This window comes from Halichoerus grypus, chromosome 5 (assembly GCF_964656455.1).
Source record: "Halichoerus grypus chromosome 5, mHalGry1.hap1.1, whole genome shotgun sequence".
In the NCBI taxonomy this organism is placed as follows: Eukaryota; Metazoa; Chordata; class Mammalia; order Carnivora; family Phocidae; genus Halichoerus; species Halichoerus grypus.
In genome coordinates this window covers 22,178,532-22,190,380 of record NC_135716.1, presented here as the reverse complement: position 1 = coordinate 22,190,380, position 11,849 = coordinate 22,178,532, and the positions used below count along the sequence as shown (strand labels likewise).

The 11,849-nt window shown below is 45.3% G+C and overlaps 1 protein-coding gene across 1 annotated transcript; it reads left to right on the top strand.

Annotated features, from left to right (window-relative positions):
• Positions 1-779: 779 nt before the first annotated feature.
• On the top strand, positions 780-3,784 carry AARD (alanine and arginine rich domain containing protein). Its single transcript, XM_036094679.2, has 2 exons — positions 780-1,117; positions 3,640-3,784. Exons 1-2 carry the CDS (start codon positions 780-782, stop codon positions 3,782-3,784), a joined length of 483 nt encoding a protein of 160 aa, XP_035950572.2.
• The last annotated feature ends 8,065 nt before the right edge of the window (positions 3,785-11,849 follow it).

The window sequence follows — 11,849 nt, the reverse complement described above, 5'->3', positions numbered from 1 at the left end:
TGATAATACTTATTGAAAGAGGATATATAAGCAATATTGGCATATGATTACACTGAATTGGGAATTATAAGAACACACTTTGGGGTAAGAGGGTTATTTTTCCATTTTAACCCCTTCATAAACGCAAAAGTGGCAGAAAGGAGTCAAATATAAAAAGGAGCACAGAGTTTCTGAATATCAGAATGCTTTCCGCACTGCTGGGCACAGGGAAAGATGATTCTTTCTAGCTCAGAGAGACAAGCTTCCCTTACTTGACTGTGAGCAACACCTGTGGAGAGGTAAGGGGCCTAATTAGACTTTAAATCCCCAACGCCTGGCACAGTGCCTAACCGACAGAAGAAAGTTAGAAAAAAATATTTTAAAGGAATGGGAGTATTAAATAATCAAGGCAACCGGGGCAGCCTTTGCGATAAAATATTCTACCTTTGGTCTCAAACTTCCCATCTGTACCTCAACTTCCACCTACCTGGATAGATACAAGTCTTCCTCTTAGGAAGACATTCCAAGGAGCTAGAAAAAAATGGTCCAGTGGAAACCTCTTCTCGGAGTCACGGGGACCACTTCCTTCGATTGTTACTAAAGATGAGAAGAAGGCCAAAGATGAGGCTGGGGGAAGTGGAGCGCCTCGTGAGTGGCTGAGCCACAGCGGCGTCCCACTTGGCAGGGGTCCCGTCGGTTCTGTTGGTTACCCCCGTCCCGGTCCTCACCCGCCCTAATTCTCGCACTTGGAACCCAATGGTCAGCAATGCATGCCTGGAATGGGACCTGGCGTCTCCGAGATGGGCCCCGAGGACTCCGACCGCCGCAGAGAGGCAACCGCCCCCGGACCCCACGGAGTCCCAGTCAGTGTCGGGCTGTGGACCCCAGCCCCTGGTCCCGCGCACGGCTCCCCCGGGGGCAGCAAGAGCGTGGACGGCCAGGAGGAGGCCCACGCCGCCAGCCAGCTGCTGGAAGACCTCAGGCGGCGGCTGGCGCGCGCCTCGCGGCGCACTGGGCGGCTCGGGAACTCCAGGCGCCCTCGGGCGTTGGCGGGGCCGGACGCGGAGGCCGCGGCGCGGCGGGAGGAGCAGAGCCGGGCGCGCGTCGAGAACGCCCTGGCTGGGCTGCGCGCCGGGCTCTCGGGGACACTGTCGCCCACCTCCTCTCCTGGGGCTCCAGAGCCGCGTGGTCCATTCGAGGACTTTCGAGGCCGCGGGGAGCTTTTCCCGGGGAGGAAGCGATGGGGGCGCACAGAGTGAGCTGGACCCTGGCCGTCGGTCTTCCTGGGCCAGCCGCCCGCTCGTGTCCCGACACAGTGCTGACGCCCCTACTTCCCCAGCGGCAGCCAGGAGGGAAGGTAGCCTGCGGGACCCTGGGTGCTGACACCTGTCCGGGGGCGGGGTCTACTAGTGACACACCCAAGACCCCAGTAACCAACCCCTCGCCAACTTGGTCTGTGTTTTTCTACCATATAGAAAGTTGCCTGTGGGGGTGGGGAGGAGGTGGAGAATAAAATTCCAAACAAATGTTCAAATCCCAGCGTTAACATTAACATGCTCTCCTAATTCCTGTTGGCCCTATGACTTTAGGAATGGTAGTGAGCAACCTTGAGTTTCAGGTTACTCATATGTAAAAGAGAGAAATCACCTCATAGGATTGCTGTAAGGATTATATGAGATAATGTTATATAAAGAACCTAGAACATAGGCACTATTCAGTGGCTTTTATTATGATGATAATTATTATTATAGACCTTGAAGATTGTAGCCAAAAGAAAAAAGAAAAAAAGAAAAGAAAAGATGACAAATACACAGGTATGAAAGATCAAAGTTTTTTCCGGAAAGGAGCCAGAGAATTTCACACATACACAGACGCTCTGTTCCTGGGCTATAGACCATGGTCAACATCTTGGTCAACCTTTTCACCATGGTGTCTGATTGGTCATAAGGAAGAGGCAGAAAAGCGTGGAGGCTTTCTTTACCTTAACACCATGACTGCTGGAAGCAGCAGGTTTTTTTTTTTTTAAGATTTTATTTATTTGACAGAGAGAGACACAGTGAGAGAGAGAACACAAGCAGGGGGAGTGGGAGGGGGAAGCAGGCTTCCCCGCGGAGCAGGGAGCCCGATGCGGGGCTCGATCCCAGGATCCAGGGATCATGACCCCAGCCGAAGGCAGACGCTTAACGACTGAGCCACCCAGGCGCCCCAGAAGCAGCAGTTTCTGATAAAAAGCTGTTAACCAGACTTCGGTAGGAATCCGCACACAACCATACACATATGTCCATGTATCATGCGTTAGGGTCGTCCTTGTGTAAGGGACAATGATGAACAGGTTCAGTTAATTTAGAGACGTCGCTATTTATATCATTTATGCTATTATTTGTTGTTTGAATTGGTCTTCTTAATAGGATGCATTGATTTCTAGGGTCTGTGAGTGAATTTCAGGAGTTCCATGTACTTAAAATTGTGTGAAAATGTGTACATGCATAAAGAGCAACTGACCAGCTGGTGGTGGGGGCTGGTGTGGAGACGGTGCCAGGAAAGGAAGCTGGAAGAGCAGGCAGGACTGTGGAGCATCTCTGCCACACCGGAGGACTGAAGCTCCCTGGAGGCCTGGGCCAGGGGCTTTCTGTGCTGGTGGTTACGTGTTGTTACCCTTAATGGCCCGATGTTCATTTGCTTTATTCTTTGCAAATTCTTACTATTAGAAAAGTGGTTCCAGGTGCTGAAGAATGAAGAAAAATGTGGCAAAGGAAAACTAAAAGAAAATTTTATCCGACGACTTTACTTTGTAAATTGGGGGAGGGGAGGACCAGTATTTGCCTTTTCGCTAATGGAACACCGGGTTCATCCTGGGGTGGTTTCTGTTGCTGAGTTGATGAAGGGTTTTAGGCAGAGAGAACAGGGTCCTCATGTATTAAGCAAGACCCTAATTGAAGAAATTTGCAAATATTTAATTATTAGTTCTCAACTACAAAACAAAGATTATGTTGGACTAAGCTTTTTGGGCAGTCTCTTAGGGAAACTGCCCTAGAGATTTATTTTTTAATACATGAGGACTTTCATAAACCCCCACTGGAGGAGGGTAGAAATCAGCCTTGCTGTATAACAGATTTCACTCTAGAGTGAAAATTGTTAGATTATATAAGTACATATAATTGTACATGTGCCTCTAAGGTGTCATTAAATGTTTTTGCTCCACAGGGAGACCATTTAAAATCCTAAAAACTTGAAATGACAAGTAATCAAGTAAATGGGCCTAGGTCTTGAAAGCTTAGGTGGCCCTGGGCAGTTACCCTGTATCTCAGAAAGCTCCTAAAGATAAATGATTTCATTGCAGATCACATGCCATTGCTTGAAAACAGCCTTCCATGCACAGGAATTTTTCATGTGAACAGCTTTGTGTGTCAGCTATTTTTGTTTTCATTTCAAGGCCATTTCAAAAGCTATTTGTATATCCGGATTTTACCTTGTCTCATAGAAAGTCAGTTTTATAGCCAGGCCAAGCAGTCAGAAGTGGAGAATCAGATGAGAAATACATCTTTCTTGATATCTTATTTTCCTTTCCCACAAAGTCCTTATTTTTCCTGTGCAGAGAGCGGTTTCATTTGATCCGTTATCTCAGGCTAATAAAAATCCTTATTCTTCTTCTAACTTTTAGCTGGAAATGCGTTTCCAAAACCACCGGCTGGCCAGAACTTTACTGGATTTAAACATGAAAATGCAGCAATTGAAAAAGGAGCATGAACTGGATATTGCATCTGAATCTCAAAGCTCTGAAGATAATATTGTGAATCTGGAATAAGGAATTGCACACTGGAAGATCTGAACCCTAAAAATAACACAGACAACTCCAAAACAATTCTGACAGTAATTATGGATGCTTTGCATAAGATTTTAGGGGCAGTTTGTAGGCCAAAAACTTAGATGCCGTCGAGTAGTGACAGAAAGCATTTAAGAGAAGGGAGAGAGAAAATGGTGTGGTATCTAGTTTTAAAGTTATATATTCATAGTTTTGGCTGGGAAATACAAGTGAAAAAAATATATTGAAGAATGCCTAAGTCCGGTTTTTAGCCTTCTATCTTGTACCACCTCAACTTGCATTACCTGAACTTTTAGAATCTGTGCACGTTTTTGTTTTACTTGATTATTCTTGGTTTGTCTGTCTAGTTAGCTTTCAGTGTCCACCCCTTCCCCCCACTTTTTTTTATTTGGGAATTACTCTAACCATACCCTTAGGGTTGAGTCTGCCAATAAGGCTGCCCCACCTCCCTTGGATAAAGTCATGCAGATCAAGGCAGATTGATCAGTTTGTCCTAGGAATTTTTGAAGTAGATCTAAGGGAGTGGATAAGTATTCCCTTATGGTAGAAGCCTTGGGTTGGGGGGCTTGGAAGCTGCTGGTGGCCACCATGTGAAAAAGTACCAGCTCCAGTGGAGGAGGTTGAAACCGTACCAGAGTCCACAAAAGTCAAGGAGAGAGCTGATCTTCCTTGTCCTTGGGGTTGAGCTGCATAAAATCCCAGCGCTTGCTGTCATTTGGATACATGAAAATACTCTAATATCCTCCTAATAAAATCTCCTTTTGCCTAAGTCAGTTCAGTTGGATTCTTATGACTTGTACCCCAAAGATTCCTAACACAATTCCTTTGTTAAGTTTTTAGGAGTTAGATGATTCATGTTGAGTTAGAATATCTATCTTTTACCCTAAAAGTACTGCCTTTGTAATGCACCAAATAAAATTAATAAAAAAAAAAAGTTGCAGATCTAAGTGATATTCATAATGGTCATTATCTGTAAAAATAAAAATTAATTTATAAGATATGTAATTTTAACATTCAATTAATAAAAATTACTTGTTGAAGACAAAGAAGAACAGAATGGACATGATCTTTCTCTTAAGATAAATACAAGTTGTTTTATGTGTGTGAGGATCTGAGGATTATCTGGACCATGTTTTGTTTGTCCTTACCTTTTTTTCCACTAGAAGTGAATTATTCAAGCCTTTTGGTACTTTCTTTCTTTCCTCTGTAAAACTGAGGTATTACTATGTCCAACTTACAGGATATTGTCAGTGAGCGTAGCTGGCATTCTATCTGGCCTTCGGATTTCTTGAGAAATTCTGCATATGAGCTCTTGGCTTATAAATATACAGACTGATTTCTTAAATTATATTTGTAAAACAGATTTCCTATGTCTTTCCCTTACAGTTATAGACATTCTGAAGAATTAGTGGAATTCCTTGTGATCTGTTCTTTGAAAAATATCCTCGTTAAAAAAAAAAAAAATGTTGGGCCAGTCATTCCCTAGTACATTTTTAAAGTTAATATTTATAAATTGTGATTTTTGTATTTAGAAAATACTCAAGATGATTCATTTTATAAGCTCCGTTCCTTAAATACAGAAAAGCCAACACTGGTTAGTTTTCATGTGAAAAATTCGATTGTACTGATGATGTGCTCTATCAGGAATCAAGAGAAACTTAAAGGAGAACTTCTGAAAATGGATCCCTGTTTTTCCCTTTCTCAGATATAAAAGTGCCAATCAGTTTATTGTAAAGTTTTCGGTCCCTATTTTCCCTCCCTATCTTCTAGCCATAAGCTTTGGATCCCTGTATCTTTCAGGAGTGACAGATGCAGAAACCAAATAAGAAACTCTTTGTTTCAAAAGCGTCTGATTTAGGGAAGCCCTAACCAGTGGAATTGGCCTGTGATCTCCGCTGTCAATACGGAGATTCGATGAGAGCCTGATACGTGGGACACTACCGTTATTCAATGTTTTTGTTTTGTTTCCCCTCATAAACTGAATTCTGTTCTCATATAACATCCCCTGCTTTTTTTTGGTTTGTTTGATTTTTTTAAGGTAGCAAAAGGCAGATTGGTTTACTATTTGTTTGTTATGGTGGCACTCAGCTGTTGTTCGATTGCTGGATTCTGGTCCTGCTGTGGCACACCGAAGGGCAGCAGGGACACTTTTCTGGGGGATGTGGGGATGTGCCTACAATGGCTACATTCCCTGGCTTTCCAGAGTGTTTAAATAAGTTAGAGCAACAGTGTGGCATTTTAAGGAAATATGAGGTAGAAGGGACCCAGCCAGTTGGAGGGGAAAATGAGAAAATAATGATAACCTCAATTATGCAATAGGGAAGCAGTAACGAGATAAGCCAAATAAAGTAAGATGTTCGTGCCAATAGTGGATGGAGAAGGCCAAAAGAAGAGCAACTTAAACAGTTTGGCGAGGAAAATATGGTTTTAAGTTTTTTTTTGTTTTTTGTTTCTTTTTCAAATGACACAATTTCTCACAGCTCTCCTTATGGAGGGAAAAACCACGTTAGCAGGAAATGGGCTTTCCCTAGACAGAGGATGATACTTGGTTAGCACCGACCGGTGAAGAGGTGCCAGATGAATTACGACAATTAAGAGCACTGCACAGGTTGTTAGGCATTAAATCCCTCTGCAGGTGGCCTGGATGAATCCACGTTTTGTTTGGCTTGCCAAATGATGGCTTCTGTAACAGGTGTTTCTGGAGCGCTCAGTCTGGGGACAGGTCGCAGTAAACCTATGATGGCTGAGCCTACACCAGTGTCATTACAAGAATCCCATGTCCCCTGGTCCCTTTCCTGGCAGGGTCCGGGGCCCCAGGGCGGCTGTCAGCTGTGTTTATTTACCGCTATAATCACTGCCAGAGTCCCTACTGGCCTCAGGCCTGGCACAAGGGCCCCCCAGTGCCTGCTGCTTTCTCTCTTGCTGCATTTAGTGTTGCCCCCGCCGCCACCACCACCATCGCCATTGCTCCCACCTCTTGGCCACGTGATTAACGAGGGTTATGGGAGGATTAGAGATGGGTGCGGGTCTACGCTGAACCTTTGCCTCCCTGCCTACCTCTGCGGCTGGCAACCTCTCTGGTCTCCCCTGAACCAAGTTCTGGGCAGTATACCTGAGATGGCTGTGTACCCCTTGTAGCGGCCTGAGTCAGGCACGGCTTCTCAGAGGGCCGTGACCTTCTCGCTGCTTCCTGATGCCGGCTCTGATGAAGGCTGAGGGTCAGGAGTAACAGGGCCACCTGTCTCTGCGGGGACCGGAGCAGGAGGAGCCGTGCAAGGTAAGGATAACAATGAAAACAGCAATGATAGGAGCCACCACTCCTGTCCCAGGCGTTGTGCCAAGAGCTGCAGGTGCATTAGCTTAGTGAATCCTCAGCATGATTTGTAGGCAGGTAGAACCTATTTTCGGAGTCACCTGGCCTTGGTAGTCACTCTTGGCTTTGGCACCAACTCTGTGAGCTAAAGCTAATTCTTAAGCTCTATCTGAAAAAGATAGTGAAAAGAGTACCCTTCTTATTTAAACCGTGAGGAGCCCAAACTGAAGAGTGCTGGCGCAGGTTTGGGAGACTGAGTGAGTGAAGGCTTTTCTATTTCCTGTGTGTTTCTTTCATAGACTTAGTTGTGCATGACCTTCCCACCCTCGGGGACTCTGACCCTTCCTGTGCCTCTCTTCACTGCACCTTTGTATCTCTCGGATACTGTGCAGCCCGCCCTCTGTTAGGACACGGACTTCGTCTCCTCTGCTGATTGATAAGTTGATTTAGCAAGCTTGGGTGTGGACACCAAGGAGATACAAAATGAATAGTAACTGCGACTTACCAAACCCCGAATCTGCCTGGCACACAGTGCTATGTGCAGCTTAAAATTTAAGTGTCTCAGCAGCACCGTGAGTCGGAGTTACTGCTTCTCCCGTTTTGTAGAAGGAGGAGAATGAGTATTGAGAACTCACACAACTTCAGGTCACTCAGCCAGCAAGCAGCACAGGCAAGAGGAGGGTCCAGGGTTGGCCGTGGGCTCGCTACCGGGACCCTTCCGAAGTGATGCGGGAGACCCACGCGCACATGAATAAACGCAGCAGTGTAATGGAAATTATAACAAGCATGTATGAAGTGCAAGGGATGCTTTTTGCAAGGGACAAAGAAGGCGTCATTGAGGACTTGCCCCCCCCGCCCCAGCATAACTAGCTGGGGGATCTTGGACGAATTACACTGCCCACTTTGGGACTTGTTCTTCTCATTCAAAAATGAAAGAGTGGAAGTGGCCTGTAAAACATCCCTCTAACTTAGAAACCATTCTATTCTAATCCTGCCTGTTGGAACTGGACTCTTCAATCACTCACCTTGACTTTCTGCTACCTGTGATAGCCCAGTGGGTCACGGACTCCATCAGTGGCCCCAGCCATGAAGTGGACTCTCCCGGCCCCAGCCCTTGACCTGATCACAGCCCCAGCTGTTGCAGCCTTGATGATGACAGGAAGCAATTCTTGTCACTCTGGGAAGCCTCTCTGCTCTTCTCACCCATCCGTGACCGCAGCCAGGGGAAATGGCACATTTGCACTTCAGAGGGAGACAGGCACTGCTCAGGCCTTTCATGTGTGAGATCCTAGAAGCAGCCTGGCGGATTACCTGCTGTGGCAAGCCCAGAGCAGTGTAATGTGTAGTTAGGAGTGCAGCCTCCCAAGTCAGGTGATGGGAGTTCGAATCTGGGCTTCACTGCTTTGCTCTGTTACTGTCTCCGGGTGGAGTTTGCTTCTCTGTAAAATGGTAATAATCACACCTACCCCGTGGGCTTGTTGTGAAGATCTGATGGATTAATACACATGAAGTGCTTAGGACACTCTCAAGTAGCGTCTGTGATGATAGCCTACCCAACGAACGTTTTGCTCGTCCTTCTTGCCTATTGGAGGAGCCCAATTCCAAGACAGAGACTGAGAATGACAGTTTCCCTTTTCACAGCCCCTCGGCAGCTCAGGATGGCGATGGAATCCAGTTTTGTCCAAAAAGACATAAGGGGAGGTTTGCTGGGGGTTTCTGAGAAACAGGTGCTTTCCTTACAAAAGGAGAGACGGGAGGGAAGCTCTCTTCCTCCTTCTTCCTTTCTTGCTTAGGGACCTTGGCACGTGAGGTGGTAAAGCTGCACCTGCTGCAGCCACCCTGTGACCAATGTGGGAGATCTATGGACACTTTGAAGATGAGAAGATAGGAAGATGAAAGGCAGCAGGGTCTCTGATGGCATCGTTGAATTGCGGAGCCAACCCTCAGACTGCCTCCCTAGGGCTAGTCTTTACCTGTGAGGCAGCGGCAATAATAAGGTACAGTTGTTTAGGGCCTGGGTGGCCCAGCTGGTTAAGCGTCTGCCTTCAGCTCAGGTCATGATCTCAGGGTCCTGGTATCCAGCCCGGGGTCAGGCTCCCTGCTCAGTGGGGAGTCTGCTTCTCCCTCTCCCTCTGCCCCTCCCCCCACTCGTGCATGCATGTTCGCTCTCTCTCTCTCTCAAATACATAAAATCTTTAAAAAAAAGATCCAATTGTTTAAGCCACTTTTATTTGGGCATTCAGTTTCTTGCATCTGGAGCATCCTAACTGACACACTTAACAAGTTCCTGGGATAAAGGTTCAGGATGATGCATTGTCTGATTGAAAGTGGGGATATCACCAGAAACTATAGGCAAAGGACTCCAGAGACATCAACTGGCTGCTTAAGTATCTCACACATGCCTTTAGTGAAGACCCATCTTATGCAACAGGAGACCAATTAAAGCATATTGGGGAAGACTTGTCTGAGAGGAACCCCTTTCTGGAACCCCGTGGAGGAGACTCTGGAATTCCACAATAAATGTTTTGACTGTTGGGGCGCCTGAGTGGCTCAGTTGGTTAAGCAGCTGCCTTCGGCTCAGGTCATGATCTCAGAGTCCTGGGATCGAATCCCATGTCAGGCTCCCCGCTCAGCGAGGAACCTGCTTCTCCCTCTGTCTTCTGGCTTGTGCTCTCACTTTCTCTCTGTCAAATAAATAAATAAATAAAATATTTAAAAAAAAAAATGTTCTGACTGTTGAAAACATTTCCTCATTCTCACACTTGTTAAAAACAAGACAACAAGCCCCAAACTATGCTAACTAAGCATCACATCACCAAACTGAGACTTACAGTTTCGGTGCTCCCACAAATGGAATCTTAAACCAGTCAGTCAGAAATCGCCTGATCAGCGCTATTAGGTAATCAGCCTGATAGACCCTTGCCAACCCCGAAAGGAAAGTAACTTTGCAATAACCAACCCACTTTTCCTGCCCAGTATAATTTCCTTGTTCACACTCCCTTCTGCCTATAAACGTCTTTCATTTTATATAGCTCCTCGGAGCTCCTTTCTATTTGCTAGATTGGATTCTGCCCGATTCAAATCGATTTTTGCTCGTATAAACTCAAATTTTTTTTAACTCCATTAAGGGTATCCAAATACCTATGGAACCTGCTACATATCTAATTCTGTCAGAGAAGCCATTTTAGTTTTCAGCAATTGAAAGAAGTGGGGATGAAATAATTTCTTAAAGTGTCTCGGGAGTGAAGTGGCAGCAAAACATAGCCAACTATTCATCAGCACTTCAAATTTTGTATCAGGCAAGTTTAGCAAACTGTCAAAAAACAGCCTGGAATGGAGTTTCTCCAAAAATTGCTTCTAAATTGGTATTGAGGATGCTAGTGTCTCTAAACTTCTACAGGATTCAGTTAGGAATTGTCATGCCAAGGAATTTCTCAGGATTTCTAGATGGGATTGTCAGGTTGCTGAGACCATGAACAGTGTCCTTTGGAATCTGCCTAGCTTTTGCACTGACCTTCTGGTTTCCAGGTTACCCCAAGCCTTCTAGATAACCAAGTGCTTTGCAGTTTACAATCTTCTGGGTGATGCCATGGCCAAGAGCTCATTAAACCCACAACAACCCTCTGAGGTAGGTGTTGCTTGAGGCTGTTGAAATTCAGGGGGCAACAAGAAAGCTTGCCTGGCTGATTTTGGAAATATCACCCTCAGCCTGCTTCCCATGATGTCACCCTCCCTAAGTGGGTGGTATTACCTCCTGGAAAAAGTGCAATTTGGGGAGTTAGGAGGCTCCACCGTGGGTCAGCTCAGAGCTGAACTTACTGTGTGATGTCTGGTGACTCACTGATGTGTCTGGGCTTCAATTTCCTCATTTGTGAAGTAAGGAATTGAGATCAAAATGATCTTTAAGATTCTCTGATTTAAGCGTTATTGTCTCCAGCTAATGCTTTTAAAATCACCTTTCTTCTTCTTCTTCTTCTTCTTCTGCTTCTTCTTCTTTTTTCTATTACTAACATTTAATATATTATTTGGTTCAGTGGTACAGGTCTGTGATTCATCAGTCTTACACAATTCACAGCGCTCACCAAAATCACCTGTCAATACAATGTTGTCATTCCCACTGATTTCTTAGTGGGAACTAGCTTGGGTGGTGATATGAAAACACTGAGTTCTAGAGTGTCTATAGTGAACGATTAAAGAAGGGAAGGGAATAGAAAAAAAAAAGATACTAAACTTAAATTCTCTGTACCTTATCATTTTGCCTTAAGTTCAATTAACAGCATGAATCTAACGGTCCAAACATCCTTGTTTCTCTCTCTCTCTCTTTCTCTCTCTTTCTCCCTCCCTCTCTTCCTTTCTTCCTGTCTTTTAACTTTATTGGCCTACTGGGTGTCAGGCACTATTCTAGGTATGTGTTGAGCATCCACTTTGAAATGAACATCTCGCTGGGAGCTGACTATAGGACAGTGAACACGGAAGATGGGGTTCTCCTTCTCACGTTCCTTACACTCTAGATGAGGGGGCAGATAAGTCCATAAGATATAATATAAGATGATACATGCTGTGGTGGGGGAAAATTCAGAGTGCTAAGGGAGTAAGTAAATAGGAAGCACATTTAATCCCGATGTGATGGGAGGGGGAAAGCTTCCAGAAGCATAGCCAAGTCTGGGAAAAGAAGAGAAGGATCAGAGTTTTAGGCAAAAACAACTGCCCATGGAAAGTCCCAGATGTGAGCAA

Excerpts from the sequence above, each read along its gene's own strand:
- AARD (XM_036094679.2), top strand. The coding sequence starts at position 780 with ATGGGCCCCGAGGACTCCGACCGCCGCAGAGAGGCAACCGCCCCCGGA. Across the intron at positions 1,118-3,639 it reads GCTGGGCTGCGCGCCGGGCT|GCTGGAAATGCGTTTCCAAA; the intron begins CTCGGGGACACT and ends TTCTAACTTTTA.